The sequence below is a fragment of the Jaculus jaculus genome, chromosome 11 (genome assembly GCF_020740685.1).
Source record: "Jaculus jaculus isolate mJacJac1 chromosome 11, mJacJac1.mat.Y.cur, whole genome shotgun sequence".
Classification (NCBI taxonomy): Eukaryota; Metazoa; Chordata; class Mammalia; order Rodentia; family Dipodidae; genus Jaculus; species Jaculus jaculus.
In genome coordinates, this window is record NC_059112.1 from 58005844 (window position 1) to 58030902 (window position 25059).

The 25059-nt window shown below is 47.2% G+C and overlaps 2 protein-coding genes across 3 annotated transcripts in view; one reads left to right on the forward strand and one right to left on the reverse strand.

Moving 5' to 3' along the window:
- Window positions 1-945, forward strand: part of Fam193a (family with sequence similarity 193 member A) — a 191013-nt gene extending 190068 nt beyond the window's left edge. The window contains exon 21 of the mRNA XM_045130323.1: window positions 169-945. Coding sequence (XP_044986258.1) covers window positions 169-262 — 94 coding nt within the window. The 3' untranslated portion in view covers window positions 263-945. The remainder of the gene's footprint in view (window positions 1-168) is intronic.
- Window positions 946-7679: 6734 nt separating this feature from the next.
- Window positions 7680-22127, reverse strand: Tnip2 (TNFAIP3 interacting protein 2). Of its 2 annotated transcripts, XM_045161851.1 has the most exons (7): window positions 21846-21862; window positions 21209-21303; window positions 15206-15496; window positions 12251-12340; window positions 11344-11592; window positions 11074-11193; window positions 7682-8709 (listed from the first exon to the last, which is right to left on the reverse strand). In XM_045161851.1, exons 3-7 carry the CDS (start codon window positions 15449-15451, stop codon window positions 8458-8460), a joined length of 957 nt encoding a protein of 318 aa, XP_045017786.1. In that variant the 5' UTR covers window positions 15452-15496; window positions 21209-21303; window positions 21846-21862; the 3' UTR covers window positions 7682-8457. The 2 variants fall into 2 exon arrangements, with proteins under 2 accessions (XP_045017785.1, XP_045017786.1); XM_045161850.1 differs by lacking the exon at window positions 21209-21303 and having other exon boundaries at window positions 7680-8709; window positions 21846-22127.
- Window positions 22128-25059: the final 2932 nt, after the last annotated feature.

Genomic DNA, 25059 nt, shown 5'->3' on the forward strand with positions numbered 1-25059 from the left:
GAAGATGAAGTAATCCTTCGGAGCATGGAGGAAATCTTTGACCCCCAAACCCTTCTCACTGAGCCCCTCCAGAGTTTGTAGCCCAAACAAGGGAAGTTGATGTAGCTGGGTGCCAGCCTGGGTGTGGGCTATATTATTCTGTGACAGACTGGCTTTTTGTCTTTGCAGGTTCTGCTTGGACTCTGCTAGACAGAACCGACAGAGATTGTCCATCAACTGGTCCAACTTCAGCTTGAAGAAAGCCACCTTTGCTGCCCACTGAATGAGGACTGCCTAGAAGAGGGACATGTAGGAGGCAGCTGGGCTGCACCACCCCAAGAGCCAAGGCCCTCACTGGCCCCCAGAGCTTCAGTGCTCACCGAGGGCATGCAGGGCAGGATGCCGCAGCCTGAGACCCCCAGACCGAGAACTTGCTGCTCGACCCGCGTTGTTAGCTTGTGTGCGTGTAGTCTGTGAATGAGACTTCTTTGATTGTAGCTCTGTGCTGTCAGAATGGAACAGTAGTTCCCGCCACTTCCTCCTACTGCCATGGCCTCAGAGGCCTGGGCCATGGCCAAAGACGAGTTTGCATCATTCATGTGGCTCTGTCGCCTCTGCATCTCGCCCTGTCCTGTCATCTGTCCCTGCCGGGGTGTCAGCCGTCCTTCAGCTCCCGTGTGCCCTGTGTCCCACCCAAGGCGGGCTGGGCGGGCAGGCCTCCTTTGTCCTCTACAATCTACTGTTTCTGAGTGTACACGTTGCGCTGTTTGTGTTTGACCCCCTGACTTGTAGCCAGCTTGTGTAAGACCCCTTACAGAATGAGAACGTTAAAAACAAGAAACCCACCCAGTACTCACACCATCAAGTCTGTTCTAGAGCGTACGACCGTATTAACACGGAGGCCTGCCTGGCTACTTTTTTAACATATTGTTAAGTAATATTAAAATCATGTCTTTCTTTTTGAAAGATGGAATACATTAGTACAGCAGGAGACCCAGTCTGGTTGCTTTCTGCTGGGGGTGATGGGCATGGTGGGAGGTGACAAGCTGGTGACATTTGCTCCCGGGTAGCCAGGGCTACCACTCCTGAAGTAGCTCTCTGGTGGTCCCAGGCATTGGCTTGGGGTTCCTGCTTTGTCTTCTGAGAGCCAGGCTATTCCAGGCACTTACAAAGTCAGCAGGAGATAGCAACAAACCAGATATCTATCAGTGGGCCTTGTAGAAATGCCAAGAAGCTATCAAGGTGGCCAGGTTACACCTCAGGGTACAGGGTCATTGGAGTGAGGACTGTGGACCCTGTGTCTCAGAACAGGTCAGAAGGTTCGCCCGTGGCCCTGCAAATAGATGCCATCCATGTTTAGGGAGGGTTGTGATTTATAATAAAATAAAAAGCTTAATGGGGCATAAATTAGGGACAAAGTTAGTAGTTAAAACAGTAACCCTAGCTTGGTGAGTCCCTTCTTTAGACATTTTGCAGGAAGCCACACAGCTGCCTCCAGGTTGTGGTAGTCTCCACTCACCTAACACACTCCACTGCTGGCTGGTCAGCTTTGACATACCTGGATATCACAGGATTGGAAGAGGTTGGCTATGAGACAGCTCCTTTACAAGGTGACCTTTACCAAAAACCTAGTAGAAGCCAGTTTGTAGGACATGGAGGGAGACAACAGGTCCTGGTACTTATGGAGACTTTGTACCCACCAGGGGACAGGAAATGAGTCAGTAGCCAGAGATGGATTGAGAATGAGGGTTTGGTTTGCATTGTTTTGTTTTGTTTTTTCCAGGTAGAAGAAAGCAGCACAACACAGTGCATGTAGGATGATGGTTCAGCACAGGGGAGAACCGGCAGGGCCATGGTCATGCAAAAGTTCATGGGAGAGTTAAAACCCATGCCATCATCCAGCCACACCAGCATCATCGCTCAGTGCTAGGCCTGCTCTCCCTGCGGAGGTCCTGCCTCTATGCTTGGGCCAATTTACTTTATTACCTAGCCACCAGAGCCAAGCCAGCTGCTAAGAAAAATCCAGGGTCTCCAGCTATGACATCAGCAAGAACTGTTGGGACCTTAAATGGTGATAGGGAGTTCTGGGTGTCCCAACAGTGAGTACCATCCTGGCGTCCAGATATGCTCAGACACTAGCTCTCAGCTCTTGAACACTCATCAGTCACAAATGGCCTTCACACCTATGCCTGCTCCCACGGCATGCCAGCCCCTATGGTGGGCCTGCCATGAATGAGCTTCTTCCTATTTCCCTGGAAACCACAAAATTTCTTTGGCTCTGTCCTCAAGACATTTCACTTGGCAGATCCAGGACCATTTTGTTTTATTTTTAATTTATGAGTGAGAATAGGCATGCCAGAAGCTCTAACCACTGCAAAGTCAAGATGCATGTACCACCATGTGCATCTGGCATATGTGGGTTCTGGGGAATTGAACTCAGGTCCTTGGGCTTTGCAGGCAAGTACCTTAACCACAGAACCATCTCTCCAGCCCCCAGGAACATTTTAAAAAGTAGAGGCTGGAGGCTGGAGAGATGGCTCCATGATTAAAGTGCTTGCCTGCAAAGTCCAAGGACCTGAGTTCAGTTCTTCAGAACCCATGTAAGGCCAGATGCACAAAATGTCACATGTGCTGGAGTTTGTTTGCAGTGTCTACAGGCCCTGGCATACCCATATCTGCCTCTTTCTCAGGTAATAAAAATATTTGGAAAATATGTTAAAAATACAGGATGGAAGGCACAGGACCCATTGGCGAGGAGAGTAGAGGATCAACAAGAACTCATGAGGCCAACTGCTTCCATGGACATACAGGCTGGCAAGAATGTCAGAAGCTCAGGATGAAATGACTTTTATGCAGATAAGGAACTTAGCCTACCCTCCCACCCCCCAGCGCATGAACTGGTGGGGGAGGCTTCAGACTTCCTACCCAGGTGCTGCTGTCATCAGGAAGCCAAGAAGCCTCACATTTGACTACCTCCCTTTTTCACATGATACAAATCTGAACCAGGTGTGGTAGCACACACCTTTAATTCCAGTACTCAGGAGGTGGAGGTAAGAGAATTGCTGTGAGTTCAAGGCCAGCCTGAGACTACAGAGTGGATTCCAGGCCAGCCTGGGCTAGAGGGAGATCCTACCTTTAAAAAAAAAAAAAAAAAAAAAAACCTGAAACGAAGTCATAGCTAGAAAAAAAAAAAACAACTGGAAGAAACTATTAAACTTCATACTTGTGCCACCAAGAAGCATCAAACTAGTCAAATATATTGATGAAATGAAAAGATGTGGACTGGAGACATGGCTTAGCAGTTAAGGCACTTGTCTGTGAAGCCAAAGGACTCAGGTTTGATTCCCCAGTACCCACATAGGACAGATGCAAAGGTGGCATGTGCGTCTGGAGTTTTGTTTGCAGTGGCTGAAGGCCCTGGTATGCCCATTCCCTCTCTATCTGCCTCTTAATAAGAAAAATAAATAAAACATCACAGGCTGGAGGGATGGCTTAGCGGTTAAGGTGTTTGCCTGCAAAGCCACAGGACCCAGGTTCAATTAGCCAGGACCCACATTAGCCAGATCCACAAGGGGGCACACACATTGTCTGCAGTGGCTAGAGGCCCTGGCATGCCCATTCTCTCTCTCTTAAATAAATAAAAATAAAATAGTCGGGGCATGGTGGTGCACGCCTTTAATCCCAACACTAGGGAAGCAGAAGTAGGTGGATCACCATGAGTTTGAGGCCACCCTGAGACTACATAGTGAATTCCAGGTCAGCCTGGACTAGAGTGAGACTCTACCTTGAAAAACCAAAAATAATAAATAATAAACATGACTCTTCTTTGATTCCATAAAATTCATCAAAATTTGGTTTGGGGTTTGTTTTTGCTAAACAGGTATGTTTAAGACTTGTGTTCTAAAGAACACAAAGTTCCCACTAATTGGTACTGGTGACAACAGCTTGAGAAGTGACCTGAGTGCAAGTCTGGATTAATGTTAACTCAGGGTTTCTCTCAAATTAAATAGGTGAAAAATTTTAATTTATTTTTATTTGAGAGTGACAGAGAGAGAGGCAGAGAGAGAGAGAGAATGGGCGCGTCAGGGCCTCCAGCCACTGCAAACAAATTCCAGATGCATGCACCCCTTGTGCATCTGGCTAACGTGGGTCCTGGGGAATGGAGCCTCGAACCAGGGTCCTTAGGCTTCACAGGCAAGCGCTTAATCGCTAAGCCATCTCTCCAGCCCAAAATAATTTTTTTTTTAAATTTTTATTTATTTATTTGAGAGCGACAGACACAGAGAGAAAGACAGATAGAGGGGGAGAGAGAGAGAGAGAATGGGCGCGCCAGGGCTTCCAGCCTCTGCAAACGAACTCCAGACGCGTGCGCCCCCTTGTGCATCTGGCTAACGTGGGACCTGGGGAACCGAGCCTCGAACCAGGGTCCTTCGGCTTCACAGGCAAGCGCTTAACCGCTAAAGCCATCTCTCCAGCCCCCAAAATAATTTTTAAAGTTAAAAAAATAGGGACTCAGGAGATTGCTCAGCAGTTAACAGCACTTGCTTACAAAACCTGCCAACCTGGGTTCAATTCCCCAATAACCATATAAAGCTAGATGCACAAAGTGACATATGCATCTGGAATTCATTTGCAACAAGAGGCCCTGGTATACCCATATATACACACTGTCTCCAAAAAAATGAATAAATATCTGAAATATATTAAATAATTAAATGTTTATATATATATTTATGATTATATATATATTTAAATAATTAAATAAATATCTGAAGTATATCCCGGGTGGAACAGCAGATCAGAAATTTCAAAAGAAATTCTCAGTAAACTTGATGGCATATAGAAAAACTACAACTACAAAAAAAAAAAAAAAAAAAAAAGGCTAGGAGAAGAAGTGACCTGGGGCTGGAGAGATGGCTCGGCAGATAAGGTATTTGCCTGCAAAGTTAGGTTCTATTCCCCAGTACCCATGTAAAGCAAGATGCACAAAGTGGTGCATGTATCTAGAGTTTATTTGCAGCAGCTGGAGGCCTTGGTGTACCCATTCTCTCTCTCTCATCTCTGCTTACAAATAAATAAATAAGGTTAAAAAATGGAAGCTGGGGCTGGAGAGATGGCTTAGCAGTTAAGCGCTTGCCTGTGAAGCCTAAGGACCCCGGTTCGAGGCTCGGTTCCCCAGGTCCCACGTTAGCCAGATGCACAAGGGGGCGCATGCGTCTGGAGTTCGTTTGCAGAGGCTGGAAGCCCTGACGCGCCCATTCTGTCTCTCTCCCTCTATCTGTGTTTCTCTCTGTGTCTGTCACTCTCAAATAAATAAATAAATAATTTTTAAAAAAATGGAAGCTGGGGAGATGGCTTAGCGGTTAAGCGCTTGCCTGTGAAGCCTAAGGACCCCGGTTCGAGGCTCGATTCCCCAGGATCCATGTTAGCCAGATGCACAAGGGGGCTCACGTGTCGAGTTCGTTTGCAGTGGCTGTAGGCCCTGGCATGCCCATTCTCTCTATATATCTGCCTCTTTCTCTGTCACTTTCAAATAAATAAAAAAATAAAAATAAAAAAAAGTTTAAAGATGGTAACCAAAAACCATTCAGTTATGCACATGCCTGCACACACACTGGAGGAATAGAACCAAGGGCCTAAAATGTATGCTAGGCAACACTACATTACTAAGCACTATTCCTAGCTTCAGAGATATCCCAAATAGGATGGAAACTAAGGAACCAGAAACTCACAGATACCCAAGTAGAATAAAGAAAAAACAGCACTGAGCCACATCAGCTCAGTGTTGAAAATAGTAAACAAGGTGCTGGAGAGATGGCTTAGCAGTTAAGGCATTGCCTGCAAAGCCAAAGGACCCAGGTTTGATTCCCCAGTACCCACATAAAGCCAGATGCACAAGGTGGCACATGTGTCTGGAATTCGTTTGCAGTGGCTAGAGGCCCTGGTGCACCCATTCCTTCCCCCTCCCCTCTACCTGCCTCTCTCTATATATCTCTCTCTTTCAAATAAAGAAATAAGTTTAAAAAATGTAAAATGAAAATAGTAGTCAAAACAGGCAACCAGGGCTGGAGAGATGCCTTAGCGGTTAAGCGCTTGCCTGAGAAGCCTAAGGACCCCGGTTCGAGGCTCGGGTCCCCAGGTCCCATGTTAGCCAGATGCACAAGGGGGCGCACGCGTCTGGAGTTCGTTTGCAGAGGCTGGAGGCCCTGGCGCGCCCATTCTCTCTCTCTCCCTCTATCTGTCTTTCTCTCTGTGTCTGTCGCTCTCAAAAAAAACCAAACAAACAAACAAAAAAAAAAAAAAAAACAGGCAACCAGTGGCACACACCTATAAACTAGGCACCTGGGAGGCTGAGACGGGGACTGCTGTAATTTTAGGAGATAAGGGCTGGGGATGTAACTCAGTGGAAGAGCACCTGCCTAGAATATATGAGGCTCTGGGTTCCATCCCAGTAGGGGCAGGGTGGGGACATGGGTAGACACATATCTATAATCCCAGCTACCCAAAGTCCAAGGCAGCCTCCTTGACAGATCAAGCAAAGACACATTCCAAAGTTAGGAGACTTAACAGAAATTATGCAAGCCGCAGACAAGGCAACAACATAAGGTGCTAAAGGGAAAAGCCTGCACCCCTATCTCATACACAGACAGGGCCCACTTCCAGCTGACTGAGCTCTGCTGGTCTGCAGAACTCAGTGAGACTGGGGAACACACTCCCATTCATTCTCTCTCATACACATACATAAACAAACATTTTAAAAAGAAAAGGGGCTGGGGAGCGGGCTCAGAAGAGCACTTGACATTTAAGCATGAAGACCTGAAACTGCCAAGTCTGATTCCCCAGAACCCATGTAAAGCACTAAGCATGGCCGTGTAAATCTATGACCCCAATCTGTGACAGGAGAGGGGGATTGAGACTGGAGAATCACTCGGGCTCACTGGCGGGGGTGGGGTTGCTCAGCAGCTCTGAATGGCATGAGGAAGAGACCCCATTTCAAGGAAGTATCAAGGAAGTATGTGAATGAGCAACAGAGTAGGACCAAAGGTCTCTTTTGGCCTCAGCAGGCACACGCGTGCACACACATACACACACCACTGCAAACATCACAGTGTTAACAGTCTCCTTGCAATCAGCATATAGTCCACTTCCTGCCTCAAAAAAAAAGGAGGCTGGGGAGATGGCTCAGCAATCAAAGGCACTTGCAGTTGCCGAGTTCAATTTTCCAGCCATCCAGAGTAAATCCAGACAGGCACTCATTTGTAGTGGCAATAGTTCCTGGTACATGTACACACACGCACACAAATGAATAAAAATAATATAGGACCAGGTGTGGTGGCATATGCCTTTAATCCCAGCCCTCAGGAGGCTAAGGTAGGAGGTTTGCTATGAGTTTGAAGTCAGCCTAGACTAGATTGAGACCCTACCTCAAAACAACAAAATAGTGGGCTGGAGGAATGGCTTAGTGGTTAAGGCGTTTGCCTGCAAAGCCAAAGGACCCAGGTTCATTAGCCAGATGCACAAGGGGCACATGCATCCAGAGTTTGTTTGCAGTGTCTGGAGGCCCTGGCACACCCATTCTCTCTCTCTCTCTCCTTCTTTGTCTCTGTCAAGTAAATTAATTAAAATAAAATATTTTTATAAAACAAAATAATAATAAACATTAAAAAATTAGCCTCAAGCCACACACCCCAACAACTTCTTCAAGAAGGATGGGGTTCAGGTCCAGCTCTCCGGAGTTGCTAATAGTAATATACCTAAAATGGAAGGTCCCAGGCTCCACCAACCCTAAGGCAACCTCAGTTCATGTAGTCCCAACTGGCAGGGCTGGCCAGCAAACATCCCAGAATGGAGGACAGACATTAGGCAAGTGTATTGCCAGTCAATCTGTCCTGCACATCCTGAAACACCACCTGTCCCAGTGCCATCCCAGCCTGACTAGAAGCAGCATAGCAATAAGCACGTTTATTAAAAAAAATAATGAAGAGAAAATAAAGATTCTTTCACTTTTGGATATGACAAAAGCCACTTCAAGGCAATAGTGTTCAGTGTAGCCACAAGGCTCTGGCCCTGTTCAGGAGGCCTCAGTGTACCACAGTGCAGCATAGAACAGCATGAACTCCCATCTGGGGAGTCCATTCAGCTCCCACAGCAGCTACTCCAAGCCCATGGAGTACCCCCAGATACCGGCATCCCTGTAACAGGTGGCTTGCAGCTTGTGCCAAACTCCATATGAGACACAATACTGCCCCTACCAGATGCTCCTGTCTCCATCTCTGCCTCCAGCTCCACTGGCCCTCCCCATGACCCAGTCTGATCTGTGCCAAAGCAAGACCCAAGATGATCTATCAGAGTGCCCCTACTCCACTGGATCCCAGTAGAACTTAACCCACTGAGTTGGACCAGATCTGAGAACACCCACTCTGTCCCTTGGAGTAGCCATGCTGGAGACAGGGACCACTAAGGCATGGTGGCTCTGTGTCACTGGCAGCATTCGGACACATGCCTGAGGAACACCTCGCCTTGCTCGTCATTAAAGCATCGAAGGCAGTGAGGGCACTGAAGATCGCCCTGACTTCTCTGGGTTGTGCAGGAGAGCCCACCCTCTGCAGGGTGTTCCATCTTCTGAGATCCAGACCCAGGCCTCCAGCCACTAGGTACCACAAACTCCATCACCTTGGTCTCTAAGTACTTGGCAGTTTTGCTCCGGCAGAGGCCTGGCTCCCGGGGGTCCTGTAGAAAAGGCAAAGATCAGTTTGCACGGGCTATATGCTGGAGGCCACAAAGCCAGGCCTCAATTTCTAGCAGCTAGAGACATATCATCTACATGGGGTGGAACTTGAATCCCTGGCCTTATTTCTTCCTGTATCCACAGCCCAGATGAGGAAGTGCTGATTAAACAGCTGAACAGGTTCCTCACATACTCACTCATATGTACACTGGGCAGTTTACTCCTCAGCCCATTAGTGGAAAACCTGACTGGACCCATCAGCCCCAGGAGACTCGCCCAAGGTGCCCCTGTTACCATGCACTGCACCAGTGAGGGGAACAGAGCTGGGGGGGGCAGTGAACAGTGGCCAGGGGAACTGATAAATTAAGTGCCATTCTCACTGCTCCTTTCCATGGGTCTTGAGGGCTGGGTACTCTAAACCTCAGAGGCCTCCCAGTGGCAGCACAGTGGTATCCTTGGCACAGCCTGGCAGATGTGCTCTGAACAACTACCAGAAAGTATTGTAAGTGGCAGTACTCATTGCTATCTATGCAGACTCATTCCAGCACCTGGTCTTAGTGCTTTCCTCTTCAATTCTGACTTTTCTTCAGGACCCTATGGCTTGTCACTTACACCTTCAGTACCACTGTCCCCTGGGTATTCTCAAGGGGTGTTACCAGTGCTTGAAAGCCACAGCCGCAACACAAAGGGACCACTAACGCATGGGTCCCAGACCCCACCAGGAATCCCTTCAGAGAGCCTGCCCAGCAGCTGGAACTGGTTCTGTCACTCCTCTGGCCCATGCCCGAGAGGCTGCCTGAGAGGCCATCTGACACCATCATGACTGTACCATTAGGGACCTTTCAATCTAAAACATTCATTCATGGAGGCCAGCAAATCTATAGGCAAAATCAAACCACAGGAAAACTCATAGGCCAAATAAAGTTCACCAAACCCATACATAGTCCTGCTAGCAGACCTCTCCACTCCTGCCCAGGCCTGAATGCTGGAGGATTCCTGTTCTAAGCCTACAATCCTGGGGATTCAGAACCAGAAACTAGAGAGGACATACTCTATTGTGTAAGGCCAAGAAGGCTGCTGGGGCTGGGCAGTGGCTCTGGGCAAGACCCACTATGACTGGCGCCTCCCTGTTGGTCTGTGAACTCAGGATCATCCTTCCATCCATGAGCAGAACTGGTGTTTGTGTCCACAGCCAATGCTGTGGATTTAGCTCATGGGAATTAAGGAAAAGGTGTTTGTCAGGACTCTCCTGTGCCCTTCTGCAAAACCCAGAATCTGTGCAGAACAGAACATTGCTGCTCATGCCCTGTTGGAAGGGACAGCTCTCAAGTCAGTTCTGGCCTCTGGGTGTTTTTATTCCCCAGAGGCACCTCTATGATACTAGCCTGTCAGGTCAGAGTTCTTGGAGGAGGGCCCAGGTTTATCCTAGGACAGATTTATAGACACCAAGTGGCTAAAGGAACACACTACTAGGAATTGTGCAGAGCATGCATCTATCCAGGGAGGAGAGGTGAAGGGTTGTGGGGGTACCACTATCATGCATGACAGGTGGCATTTGTGACAAGACACATTAAGCCTGAGGGCAGCACCTACCAGAGGGGATACAGGTCCAGTGGCTGTGCTGGAGGACCTTATGGACACTTATGTGACATAGCCAGGGTCCCTGCCTCACAGCTAAACACAGGACCACGGAGAGGTTTTCCATGACTATGACAAAGGGAGGCCATTCACCCAGAGCTGGGAAAGGCTCACCAACTGTATTGACAGCTAATCAGCCTTAACAGACAGAGGCTCAAAACTCATGAGAAGACAAACAGGGGCTGGGGAGATGGCTCAGCAGTTAAAGGTAGTTAAAGGTACTTATTTGCAAAAACCTGCTAGCCCAATTTTAATTCCCTAGTATCCACATTAAAACAAAAAAAGCCAGCCGGGTATGGTGGCACACACCTTTAATCCCAGCACTCGGAAGGCAGAGGTAGGAGGATCGCTGTGAGTTCAAGGCCACCCTGAGATGACAGAGTGCATTCCAGGTCAGCCTGGACTAGTGTGAGACCCTACCTCGAAAAAAAAAAAAAAAAAAGCCAGATACACAAAGTGGTGTATGTATCATTTGCAGCAGAAAGAACCATGATGTGCCTAGTCTTTCTCTTTCTCATAAATAATTTTTTTAAGTACACTAGCTGGATGTGGTGGGGCACACTTTTAATATTAACACTCCAGAGGCCATGGTAGGAGGAGCTGTGAGTTTGAGGCCATCCTGAGACTACACAGTGAATTCCAGGTCAACCTGGACTAGGCAGTGAGACTCTACCTTGGTGAAAAAAAAGTACACTAAACCTGAGAGGAGAAATGCACTTGAGCCCTACCTGTCCTTGGGACATCTGGTATAATAAGGACGTGATTTTTTCCTCCAATTCTTGAATCCTACTATGAGCACGTTCCCGATCTGCCCTTTCTGATGTGAAGTCATCCTTGTAAGCGAGAATCTGAGAAGAGACAGGACATTTATTTCTGCTCAATGAATGGGGTAAATTCTCGCTTCACTTCTCTGTAGTCCATGCAGTGTCACCAAGCCCCTCAGTCCCCAAGGCCATGCAGGCAAATGTTCTATTTGTGCTGCCCAAGCCCAAGGGCACCTGCTGTTCCAGCATCTGCACTCTTTCCAGCGCAGTGTCCCGAGCCATCCTCATAGCCACCAGCTCCTGCTTCACTTTGGTACAGTCGTTTATTTTCTCCTCCAATTGTCTGTTGAGCCGGGAGATCTCTTTCCTCATCAGCTCAGGCTCATGAGGGACCTGCAGCCCTCTCAGCTGCGATTGCAGCCCCTTCACATACTCGTCCCTGCTGGCATCATAGCGCTGCCACTTGGCGTTGAGGTCCTCCACCTAAAGAGAGAGAGCTAGAAGCTCACAAGGAAGCTGAGGCCTCTTCTCAAGCCAGTACCCAACTAAGAAGTGATTTATCAGCAACACTCTGCTAAGGGATATTTTCCTCTTAGTTGGAAGTTGCCACCTTTTTTGGGGGGCAGAGGGGACACCAGAGAATCCAGGGACACTGGGGAGACATCTGAGACAGGGATCCTAAAACAAAAGAATTTAGTGGAATTTTCCCAATGTAAAAACTATACTTCCAAGGCTGGAGAGATGGCTCAGTGGTTAAGGCACTTGCTTGCCTGCAAAGCTTAATGACCTGCATTTGATTCCCCAGTACCCAAATGACACATGCATCCAGAGTTTATGTGTAGCTAGAGGCCCTGGTGCACCCATTCTTTCTCCCTCTCCTCTCTCTCTCTCTGCTTGCAAATAAACACATAAAAATATTTTTAACTGTACTTTCTAGTAGTAATTCTTGCACTTCTTTATCAACTGGTCAATTTGGAAAGGAGGGGACATAGAGGAGGTCAGGACATGCCTTGTGTATCCACTTTGGCAGATAGGCCAGGTCTCTGGGGACTGTGTATGAAGCCAAAACAGAAAGAGGTCAGAAGTCCTGACTCACCATTTTTCACAAGCACTCCTTTTGGGTAGAATGCTAGATACTCACGTGAGTCACCTTTTGCTTCAACAGTTGGTTTTCTTCCTGTAACTTTTCAATAATGGCCTGGTCAGAAGCAACCCTGCTTGTACATTCTGGCTACAGAAGAAAGGAATAAAGAAAAAAGCCATGTTACCAACGGCATGTGATTGTCATGTACAGAAGAGCAGAGGCTGAAGCCAAGGACTGAAGCCACAGAGCATCCACTGCAGCTGCAGAGTGGGAGGCGGTAATGGAGAAGCAACCCCAGCTCCTGTCCACTTGGGCCAGAGCCCTGGCAGATGGTCTCCAGGCCTCACTATCCTTGACAATGCCCTTGTCTTTTGCCTACCAATGTGAGCTGTTTGCATTTTATGTTCTGGCTGATATCAAACCTAAAAGGATGAGCACTCTAGATGTAACAAAATCTCAGTGCCTGAACTTGGCCATCATCATAGGCTACAGGGAGGATAGGAACCCCACTGTGCAATTCTCCCAGCTGCCAAGGAAGGACCTAGCCTCAGATCCAGTTTGCCCAACATGTAAGCCCCACCCACAGACAACTGAGCTAATCTGAACAGGCCACATTCTGGGGGATTCAGTCACAAAAGCTACATCCCAAAACACGTCTAATTGCAGCTAGCTGATCTAACTAAAAAGCTTTACAAAGTATCAGTTTGTACCCCAGAAATGCCATGCATTGAACAGTGCAGATGACAGTGTCTTTAATAATATTGTTGAGAATTCCCCTCAAATGACAGGAAGCGCATGTCCTGTGGGAAACCCCGGGTGACTCAACTAAGTCTAGTGCTGAGAAGTGATACTCAGAGATTGATGAGGTGTCTCTCTGTCTCTGCCATCCGCCAGCACCTACCTCAGGCTGTGTGGAGCTACTCCCAAATCCCCAGGGGGAATGTCAAAATGATGCAAATTTAGACAAGCACACCCCAGCTCCTTTTTTTGTTTCTGAAATATAGTTGCATTCTAAGTTGCCCATTCAGCTGAAATGGGTGGTTCTTGATTGAGCTTCTTTAATAATACTTTAGTGAAGCTACTGGTAGTTGGGAGGCCCATGACGTCAGAGCATTCAGAGCTCATGTGTTTGCGTGAACCTTGCTGCAGCCTCAGAGAACTGTCAAGAAATGACCTGAGCAGGAGACCTGGGTGGCGCAGTATACATGGCACACAGGCTCAGCCTGGCCCAGTGTGAAATGTTCCCCACTGTCACACATTTTGAAGGCTTGGTCCTCAGCTAATGATGCTATTTTGAGAAACTGCAGACACTAGAAAATGGAGTGTAATGGCAAGAAGTCAGTCACTAAGAGAAGGCCTTTGAAGGTGATTCCTGGTCTGGTCCCTTGTTCTGGCCTCTCTATGTCTGCTTCCTGTGTGCTATGATCTAGGAGCTTCTGCCATATGCTCCCACCACCATGAATTCAGCCATGCTAATCCCACTGTGACGAACTGAAACCCTTTGAACCATGAGTCAAAATAAATCTTTCCCTCTTTAAGCTGTTTCTGTTAGGCATTGTAATCACAGAGATGCCAAAGTAACAAATACAACCACCAACAGGCCAGGCAAGATGTATCCTGCATGCCTGTTTCCCTGTTAGCTTCTTAAGGACCACCACAGCCTGCCATGGGAAGGTACCATGAGCAGTGGCTTGCCTACAGCCATTCTAACCCCATCAGTCACCTACTATTCCTTCTAGGAGCCCACTGCTTGCTAGGTGTGTCACACTCTATGACTATTATGGATGCCTCATTTGAAACCTTCATCACTCTCCTCTCCTCTCCTCTATCAGACTTTACAGAGAACCACAGCTCCAACTGGGCCTGGAGGCACAGAGGGCCTTCTTTGGTCCTTGCTGCCATGTGACTCTACTGGCTCCTGACTCTTATGTCCTGATGTCCACCTCACGTAGTATCTACATGGAGGTTATAGTTTAGAGACACAGACATGCTGTTTCCTTATTTGATGAGGAGAAAGCTGAAGCCCTGAAGACGGCCATGCTATATGCAAGAATCCAGCTTCAATGAAAGAATTCCTGGCTTTTCATGGGCCAGCACAGAGCCCACGGAGGGCTGACACTCACAGACTTTCCAGGTGCCTTAGACCTGGACTTTGCATGTGACCTCCATCTAGACTGTGAGAGGTAGGCAGTATCACTGAGCTTTTCCTCAGTTTCACCATCCTAATATGTATATGATAACACTTACTGGGCAGTCTCTGTATGTCTAGCTCTGCCTTCTAGTCCTTAGCTGTGGCAGATGAGACCAAAGTACCATTTCCTCAACCAAGTGCAGGGTCAGCTACAGGCAAGGCTGGGGGCTGAGGATGCACACCACTTTGCTTCCCTATCATATCTCATATCTTGCATCTTGTGCCAAAAATCCCTAGATAAGGCTGGAGAGATGGTTTAGCACTAAGGCGCTTGCTTGCAAAGTCTAAGGGTCCAGGTTTGATTCTTCAGGTCCCATGTAAGCCAGATGCACATGTGGCGCATGTGTCTGGAGTTCGTTTGCAGTGGCTAGAGGCCCTGGCACACCCATTCTCTCTCTCTTTCTCTGTTCCTCTCTCTCTTTCTCTATCTCAAATAAAAAAATTAAATTGAATTGAATTAAAAAGAAAAGAAGGGCTAGAGGGATGGCTTAGTGGTTCAAGCGTTTGCCTGCAAAGCCAAAGGACCCAGGTTTGATTCCCCAGGACCCAAATTATTCAGATGCACAAGGGGGCACATATATCTGGAGTTCCTGGCACATCCATTCTCTCACTCATTCTCTCTCCCTCTTTCTCTGTCAAATAAATAAACAAAAATAAAATATTAAAAAAAGAAATTTCCCCATAAGATGACTCTCTTTACTGGGGACAAAGGTGGGCTTTATGGTGCGCTGACCTTTCTGATAACTGAAGAGTCCTACAGGATGGGAGACAGTGCCTTTTAGCACACTAGGGTCTTCACTTGGTTTGGTTACTGTGCCTACCTCATCAGGGCTTTTCTCCCCCACATCTCCCTGTATATGCTGTCCTTCATCCAGACATTTAGCCAGATGTTGGCACATGTGGGCAGTGGCAGCCAGTGTCCTGCGAAGCTGGTGGGTCTCATCAGCCAAGGAGCGGCACAGAACATCACTGGCAGCCCTGGCTCGTTCCTTCTCTGCCACACTTCTCCGCAGCAGGATGACTTCCTTCTCTTGCTCATGCTGAGGCTGGCTCACCAGCTGCTGCATTTCCCTCTCTTTTTCTTTCAGTTGCTCAGTAAGTCTCTCAATTTCCTAAGTAGAAAATTTAAAAGCACAGTTTAGATGGGTGTGGTAGCACATGTCTATAATCCTAGCCCTGGGGATGCTGAGGCAGGAGGATCAGAAGTTTGAGGCCAGCTTGGGCTACACAGTGTGAAGTAATTTCCTTCCCTGCTGCTGCAACAGAAAGATCAACAGCAAAGCCAAAGGACCCAGGTTAGGTTCCCCTGTAAACATGTAAAGTTAGATGCCAAAGATGGTACATATGTCTGGGGCTCTGTTGCAGTGGCTAGAGGCCCTGGAGTGTCCATCTCTCTATCTGCTTCTTTTCCTCTCTCAAATAAATAAATAAAGTATGTTAAAAATAGAAAATAAAAAGCCCAGTTTATTTTATTAAATAAATCAATGTCAAAAGCAAATGTTCAAAGCTAGGCATGGTGACATGTGCCTGTCCCAGGACTCAGGAAGTGAAGGCAGGAAGATCAGAAGTTCAAGATCACTCTTGACTACATAATTTGAGATTAAGGCTAGTCTGGGAAACCCTGTCCAAAAAGGTGGAACTGGAGAGATGGGCCAGCATTAAGGTGCTTGCCTACAGAGCTTAATGACTCAGGTTCGAGTCCCAAGTACTCATGCAAAGCCAAATGCACAAAGTGGCACATGCACCTGGGGTTCCTTTGCAGCAAATAGAGGCCACGGTGTACCCATTCTCTCTCTCTCTCTCTCTCTCTCTGTCTATAAATAAATAAAAGTATTTTTTACAAAAGGCTGGAGAGGGTTGGAGGGATGGCTTAGCGGTTAAGGCGTTTGCCTGCAAAGCTAAAGGACCCAGGTTCGATTTCCCAGGACCCAACGTTAGCCAGATGCACAAGGGGGCACACACGTCTGGAGTTCGTTTACAGTGGCTGGAGGCCCTGGGGTGCCCATTCATTCTCTCTCTCCCCCCATTTCTCTGTCAAATAAATAAAAAATAAAATTTAAAAATTTTAAAAAATTAAAAAGGCTAGAGAGCCGGGTGTGGTAGCACATGCCTTTACTCCTAGCCCTTGGGAGGCTAAGATAGGTGGATCTCCATGAGTTTGAGGCCACTTTGAGACTACATAGGGAATTCCAGGTCAGCCTGGACTAGAGCTATACCCAGTCTTGACAAACCAAAAAAACCTAATTTATATGTGTGTGTGTGTGTGTGTGTGTGTGTATGTCTAATTTTTTTTTCAAAGGAATGAGAAGGGCTGGAGAGATGGTTTAATAGTTAAGGAACCAGGTTTGATTTCCCCAGTACCCACATCAGGCAGATGCACAAGGTGGTGCATGTATCTGGAATTTGTTTGCAGTGACTGGAGGCCCTAGCACACCCATTCTCTCTCTCTCTCTCTCTCTCTCTCTCTCAAATAAATAAATAAATTAAGTTAAATTTTAAAAAAAGACTGGGGAGATTGCTCAGTATGTAAGCATGCTTGCCATGCAAACAGGACCTGATTTGCTCTGAGTTCAGCTCCCCAGCACCCATATAAACAGATGAGTGTGGCCACACATGCCTGTATCCCCAGTCTTATGGAGAATAGAGTCCAGAGTATTGCTAGGGCAGTATTTCTGAGTTAAATAAGAGACTCTACCTCAAAGCCACACAAGAAAGAACAATAGAAGAGGGTACCCAACAATCTCCTCTGGCATCCCCATGCATGTACAGAGGGGTATGCACATTTATACACCACACACACACAACACATACTACACAAACATGTATGTAAAAAAAAAAAAAAAAGCATGGGCTGGAGAGATGGGTCAGCGGTTAAGCCACTTCACTGTAAAGCCTAGGGACCAGAGTTTGACTCCCCAGTACCCATGTAAAGCCAGATGTGCAAGGTCGTGCATGCATCAGGAGTTCGTTTGCAGTGGGCAGAGCTCTGGCACTCCCATTCTCTCTTTCAGTATACCTGCCAGTCTCTCTCTCTCTGAAATAAATGCACATGTTCATAAAGCAAAGGAAAATCTGGCAGGGATAATGCAAGCTTCCCTAGACAATACTCACTCTGAAAAAAGGTGCTTAGCAGATAATCAGCTTTAGATATTTTTTTCCTTTCTTTTCTTTCTTTTGGCTTTTCAAAGTAGGGTCTCACTCCAGTCCAGGCTGACCTGGAATTCACTAGGTAGTCCCAGGGTGGTCTTGAACTCATGATGATCCTCCTATCTCTGCCTCCCGAGTGCTGGGATTAAAGGCATGTGACACCACGCCCGGCAAAATTCTATTCTTATAAATAGTTCATAATGTTAGATTTTACACCAATGCTAAAAGTGGCAGTTCCAAACACTTGATAGAAAAGGCAAAAATGGTAGCTAGGGAGATGAATTAGCAGTTAAGGCACTTGCCTGAAAAGCCTAGGAACCCAGGTTTGACTCCCCAGTACCCAGATAAACCAGATGCACAAGGTGGTGCATGAGTCTGGAGTTTGTTTGCAGTGGCTGTGGCCTTAGTGCTCTCCATCTCTCTTTCTCTCTCAAATAAATAAATAAAATATTTTAAAAAGGGGTTAGGGAGATGACTTAGCAGTTAAGGCGCTTGCCTGCAAAGCTAAAGGACCTCAGTTCGATTCCCCAGGACCCATGTAAACCAGATGCATAAGGTGGCACATGCATCTGGAATTCGTTTGCAATGGCTGGAAGCCCTGGCATGCTCATCCTTTCTCTCTCTCTGCCTCTTTCCCTCTCTCAAATAAATAAATAAAAATATTTTAAAAATATTAAAAAAAGGAAAGGCAAAATCTTCTGGGTATGGTGGCACATGCCTTTAATCCTAGCACTCAGGAGGCAGAGATAGGATTACTGTGAGTTCAAGGCCAGCCTGAGACTACATAGTGGATTCAAGGTCAACCTGGGCTACAGCAAGACCCTACTTTAAAAAACAAAACAAAATAACAACAATAATAACAAAAAAGGGAATGCTAGAAAGATGGCTTAGTGGTTAAGATATTTGCCTACAAAGCCTAAGGACCCAGGTTGGTTCCTCAGTACCCACATAAGCCAGATGCACAAAGTGGAACATATGTCTGAAAGTCATGTACAGTGGCTGGAGGCCCTACTGTGCCCATTATCTTTCTCTATGCCTTTTTTTTTTCTTTCTCTCTCTCAAATAAAAAAATAAAATCTTAAAAAAACTTTTTTTTTAAAGCTTGACACGGTGGCATGTGTCTGTAATCCCAATACTTAGGAGGCTGAAGCAGAAAGATCATGAGTTTGAGGTTAGCCTGGTATGCCTAGTGAGTTCCATGATAGACTGGAATTTTGTTAGTTTAGCTTAATTTTGTTTTGTTTTGAGACAATGACTTACTATACAGATCTACCTGCCTCACTTTTCCAGGGGCTGGAATTACAGATCTTTAAAATGACATTTCTGTTTTGTTTTGCTGTGCTTGAGATAACTGGTCTCAAATTCCTGAACTCAAGCAATCCTCCCACTTCAGCTCACTGGGTGCAAGAATTGTAGGAACATACTTCTGTGAATGACCAAAATGATAATTTTTAAATACCTGACCTTAAGTTTGTGTTTCCCATTTTCAGAGAACCTCCAACATCAATAATACAGGATGGAGGTGGAACAGGCCCAACTAATCCTTCCTTCAAATGAAGAAAAGGCTTCCAAAAAGTGAAGAATTAGGGCTGGAGAAATAGCTTAGCAGTGAAGGCACTTGCCTGTGAAACCTAAGGACCAGGTTTGATTCCCCAGATCCCATGTAAGCCAGATACACATGGTAACACATGCATCTGGAGTTGATTTGCAATGGATAGAGGCCCTGGTGCACCCATTCTCTGCCCCTCTGTCTCCCTCTATCAAATAAATAAGTTAGGAATTAGTCCAAATGTATCCCAGGAAGAGATGATAGGAAAAAGATCTGGCCTCTTCTTGGGGTACCTGCTCACCTTCCATCCAATGTGAAGAAGAAAATATGCACAGAACCTAGGACTTTGTCATCACAATGAATAAGATACCAGACCTGTAAAGCCTACAGACCCAGGTTCCATTCTCTAGTACCCATGTAAGCCAGATGTACAAGGTGGAGCATCTGGAGTTCATTTACAGGGGCTGGAGTCCCTGGTGTGCCCATCTTCACTCTATCTGCCTCTTTCTCTCTCAAATAAATAAAAATAAAATATTTAAAAAGGCTGGGTGTGGTGGCTCATGCCTTTAATCCCAGCACTCGGGAGGCAGAGACAGGAGAAGTGCCATGAGTTCAAGGCCACCCTGAGACTACACAGTGAATTCCAGGTCAGCCTGAGCTAGAGTGAGACCCTACCTCAAAAACTCAAAAAAAAAAAAAAAAAAAATTAAAAAAGGGGGCTGGAGAGATGGCTTAATGGCTAAGGCATTTTCCTGCAAAGAACCCAGTTGGACTCTCTAGGACCCACGTAAACCAGATGCAGAAGGGGGCATATGCATCTGGAGTTCATTTGCAGTGGCTGGAGGCCCTAGAGTGCACATTCTCTCCCTCTCTCTCTCTGCCTCTTTCTCAAATAAAATATATTTAAAAACAAAGAATGTTGACTATTGAAAGGAGGGAGTTACTGAAGGAAGAACATAAAGTTCCTGCTTTTTAATTTTTTTTCTTCTTCAAGGTAGGGTCTTATTCTAGCTCAGGCTGACCTGGAATTTGCTCTGTAGTCTCAGGGTGGCCTTGAATTTATGGCAATCCTTCTACCTCTGCCTCCCAAGTGCTGGGATTAAAGGTGTGCGCCACCACACCCAGCTAAATTCCTGCTTCTTAAATCGGCTTTACTCTTCCCTTGAATTAACAATTTGGCTGTATAGACTGCCAGGTACTGGTTATGGAAGCATAACAAATGCAGGAAAGAGAGGGTCATTGGATTTGTAACATGGTGTTTTTTTTGTTTGCTTGTTTGTTTTGGCGATGGTCACTGGGCAATGTAAGACTGGGTTGTTGTAGTCCCTGTATGGACAAGATATGGAACTGTGGGTTGCAGTAGAAACACCAGGATTTTGGAGATGCTACAGCCACCAAGACAGCTGACAGATCAGGATGGATTTCCTCCCCCATAAGCAGTCTGGCTGGAGAGGTGGAATTGGAACCACAGAAACTTTGTCACTGGTCACAGATACTGGACATGAAGCTATGGGATTTGGTACTTGCCCTACTGGTTTTAGACCTCACATTTGATCCAATCTTTTCTTCTTTTTGCAGCTGAAATGTTTACTCTCTGTCATCATGTGTATTGTAACTTGTGCTTTGATTTTACAGGCTTTTATAGGTAAGAGACTGTTATAGATGAGATTTTAACTTTTTGTTGTTGTTGTTGTTTTGATTTTGGTTTTTCGAGGTAGGGTCTCACTCTAGCCCAGGCTGGCCTGGAATTCACTATGTAGTCTCAGGCTGGCCTTGAACTCATGGCAATCCTCCTACCTCTGCCTCCCAAGTGCTGGGATTATAGGTGTGCACCACCACACACGCTCCAAGATTTTAACTTTTAAACAGTGTTACGATTAACAAAAAAAAACTTATGGGGATTTAAATTTGGACTTAAAGCATTTTTATATCTTGAGATGGTCTTGAGTCCACAGTGGCTAGGGTTAGAATGTGGTAGTTTGAATCAGAAACTCAAGTGTTTTGAATGCTTGGTCCCCTGCTGGTGACAATTTGGGAGGTGGAATCTTGCTGCAGGAAGTGTGTTGTTGGGTATGGGCTTAGAGGTGTTATATATAGCCAGCACCTCCTTGCCAAGAGTTCAACTTACTTGCTGTTATTTTCCACCTGCTGTGGCAAGTCTATGATGTCCAACGTCTGTGCATGCCATGCTTTCCCCTGCCATCATGAAGCTTCCCTTCCAGACTGTAAGCCAAAATGAAGTCTTTACTCAGCTACTTTTGGTTGGGTGTTTTGTTCTATCAATGAGAAGGTAAGTAACTACAATTTATGGGTACTGGGGATCCAACTCGGGTCCTCTCACTTGGGAGGCTTATGTTATCTCATAGAAACAAAATAGAATCTTTGACAAGGAGGACCAAGTATAAAGGTTTATAAGTTACCAAACCCTGACAGACTCTTCCCCATCTATCATCTTCAGCATAAAGCTGAGGTCACTACCACACCTCTTTAGTACCCCACCTCATCCCACACAGAAGCCCATGTCCTACAGAACCCTGAGCCCCAAGGGTCCCTCATAAACCGCCATCGACGCCACACAACATGGGTACAACAGCCAACTACCCAAGACATGCACTTGCACACTCACAACCCAACATGAACACATGCTGGAACCTACACGCATCCCTCACCGGGCACGGACCCCCAGCGCGGCCCTAAGACCCCGGGCCCGGGCCCTCCCCCCCCCCGCGCCCCACACACCCGCACCAGGCGCCCTCTGCCCGCACCTGGCGCAGCGGGGCCTCGCCGGCGCCGCCCTCCTGCCGCCGCCGCAGCTGCTCCCGGAAGCGCGCCACCTGCTCCAGCAGCGCGTCCACCAGCGACGGCGCCGCGAACCCCTGCAGCGCCGCCAGGCGGCCGCGGAGGCGCGCGATGAGGGCGTCCCGGGCGGCCAGCTCGTCCTGCAGGCACCGCACCTGCTGCCCGGCCTCGTGGTACAGGACACAGAGCGCCGCGCCCGCGCGCGGGGCCCTGTCCACTGCCCGCCGCCCCGCGTCCCCGGATGACATGGCGCTGGGTCTGTCAGGGAACTTCCGAGCGCCGCCGAGGCAGCGGGCCTCGGCTTCTTCCCGGAACTCGTCTCCCTCCGCCCCCAGGGCCGCCCCGCCCCGCCCCGCCCCGCCCACTACGGAGAGGCTGCGCCGCCCCCGCCCGCGCTGACGCGTACACTGCCCCGGCGGCCTACACCGAGAGGCTCGGCCCCGCCGCCCTGCTGCCCAGCCTCTGGGTGTCTGCGGCCGGATTTAAGGTTCAGCATCCTCTGGAGGTACAGCCGCAGCTGAGAAGTAAGAAATGCAGCGGGGTGTGGTGGCTCACCCCTATAATCCCAGCACTCTGGGAGGTCGAATTAGGAAGGTAGCCATGGGTTTGAAACCAGCTTGGAGTACAGAGCGTTCCAGAGTAAGAACCTATCCCCTCCATGCACACACACCAAAAAAATAAAACGGGATGGAGAGATGGCTCAGCCGTTAAGACGTTTGCCTACAAAGCCAAAGTATCCCGGTTCAATTCTCCAGGACCTACGTAAGCCAGCTGCACAAGGGGCACGTGCGTCTGGAGTTCGTTTGCAGTGGCTGGATTCCCTGATGCACCCATTCTCTCCCTCATCACTCTCTCCCTCTCCCCCTCCTCTCTCCCTCTTTCTCTTTGTCTCTTTCTCAAATAAATAAATAAAATATATTTTAAAAGATAAACAAAAAAAAATCAGGGCTGGAGAGATGACTTAGCAGTTAAGGTGCTTGCCTGCAAAGCTAAAGCCAAAGCCAGGTTAGATTCCCCAGGACCCAAGATGGGTAAGGATGCGCATGCATCTGGAGTTTGTTTGCAGGGGCTGAAGGCCCTGGCACACCCATTCTCTCTCACTCCTTTCTTTCTTCCTTCCTTCCTTCCTTTCTTTTCTCCTCTCTCTCTCTCTCAAATAAATGAACAAAAATAAAAAATAAGGTGTATGCTTTTAAAGTACCAATTTAGGGCTGGAGAGATGGCTTAGCGTTTAAGGGCTTTGCCTGCAAAGCCAAAGGATCCCAGTTGGATTCTCCAGGATCCACATAAGCCAGATGCACAAGGGGGCACATGCATCTGGAATTCATTTGCAGTGGCTAGAGGTCCTGGCGTGCCCATTCTCTCTCTGACTCTTTCTCTCAAATAAACAAATAAATAAAATATATTTTGGGGAAAAAAGTACCAATTTTTTTTAAATCAAAGAAACTACAAGTGACATAGACTATGGATCCCAGGACTCCTGAACTGCAAACCAGGTTCACTTAGATGAGTGCCTTGCTCTCCAAACAGGATGCTCAACATTGAGCTAAGATGTGTCCCTAAAGTACTAAGTATGAGTAGGACAATTTTAGTGCCAGAAACTGTTCTTAGAGCTGGTGCTTTCTTTCTCTTAGTTTTCCAAACACAGCATTTTCCTATCATTGAGTCCCCCTCCCACAATGATGCCTCCCCCTGCCACACACACACACAAGGGATCTTTTTAAAAAAAATTTATTTATTTGATAGCGACCGGGGGTGGGGGGGGGGAGAATGGGCGTGCCAGGGCCTCCAGCCACTGCAAAGGAACTCCAGACGTGTGCGCCCCCTTGTGCATCTGGCTAACGTGGATCCTGGGGAATTGAACCTTGAACCGGGGTCCTTAGGCTTCACAGGCAAGCACTTAACCACTAAGCCATCTCTCCAGCCCCACAGAAGGGATCTTTGAAAGACTGTCTGCTAGTGTTCCTTGTGGGAATTGCTTCCCTGTGTGGAGTGTATAGATCTCTGCTCTTCCACTCAGTTTCCTGTCCAGGCTGCCTGTGTGTTCCCCTTTGTGTGATCCATAGCCAAGTTTAGGTTGAGCCTATGGAAACACACGCAGACTTGTAGTACCCAGCTATAAGCAAAGCCAGCCTAGCCAAGTATTTACAGGGTGGACACTGGAGATGTGACAGACCTGGCAGGATTATGGGAGACTGCTTCCTAGCCATCAGAGCCAAGGCTTGCTTTCAGCAGAGAAGGATCACAGCAAGTGATGTTCCTATCTGGTAAGGGTATTGTGGAGTCTAGAGGATGTGATGAATCTGGAAAGATTGTTCAGGACAGTCCTTGTCATTATACATAAACATGATAAACTCTGATTGGCTAGGGCAGTGTTGGGAAAACAGAAGAGTCTTGGAGGTATCAGAGTAGGGTTAGTTCTCACCGTAACTGTGTGTAGCCTGGAGTGGGTCACTCCCGTGCCCTTCAGCCTACTCAACTGCAAAGTGGGCATCAAACAGTCCACATTCCTTATTTTTCTCCCACAAGTTTTTGTTCAACATGCTCTGGGCCACATGTGTTTGGAGATCAAAGTTTGGATTTTAGGTAGTTGCATACAATTGCAGTAGTGGGTCTCCAAACAGGACCCCCTCTTTCCAATATCAAAGCTTCTGTGTGGGTGCCTTGGATACAGATACATTAGATAGGGCCTTGTCTGTGTAGCCAAGAGTATACTGAAGTGTGTGGCTTCTGCAGTGAAGTCATGGGAAGCATCATGGCTCAACTTGCCTATTGTGATAGTTTAAATAGATGGCCCCCAATATATTCAGTGTTTTATTAGCTTATAGTTTGGATCTGTAGCCAAAGACAGTGCTATTTGGTGGATCTTGGGGTCCAGTCCTAAGGTGTGGTGGTGGGCTTGAGATTTCAGTCTAAAGATATGCAAAGTCTGCCTAGCTGGGTTTCCTGAAGTGTGCTGTGCTGTGTGGCTTTTTTGGTTTGTGGTTTTTGGCTTTTGGCTTTTTGGCTTGTGCTTTTCTCTCTCTGCATGGTTCTGTAAGAGCAGGCCAGCTTTTTCTGCCATTATGGAACTTTTCCTGGATCTGTAAGCTTCTATAAATCCCTTCTGCCATAACTATGCCTGGTCTATAAGTTCATCTCAGCAAGCCTAAAACTGTCTTCTGCACCCATCATAGTGAA

Coding starts and splice junctions, on each gene's coding strand:
- Tnip2 (XM_045161850.1), bottom strand. CDS start 22,127: ATGTCATCCGGGGACGCGGGGCGGCGGGCAGTGGACAGGGCCCCGCGC. Junction 15,497..21,845: donor GCGAGGCCCCGCTGCGCCAG/GTGCGGGCAGAG, acceptor TTTTCTACTTAG/GAAATTGAGAGACTTACTGA. Junction 11,593..12,250: donor TGAAGCAAAAGGTGACTCAC/GTGAGTATCTAG, acceptor CTCTCTCTTTAG/GTGGAGGACCTCAACGCCAA.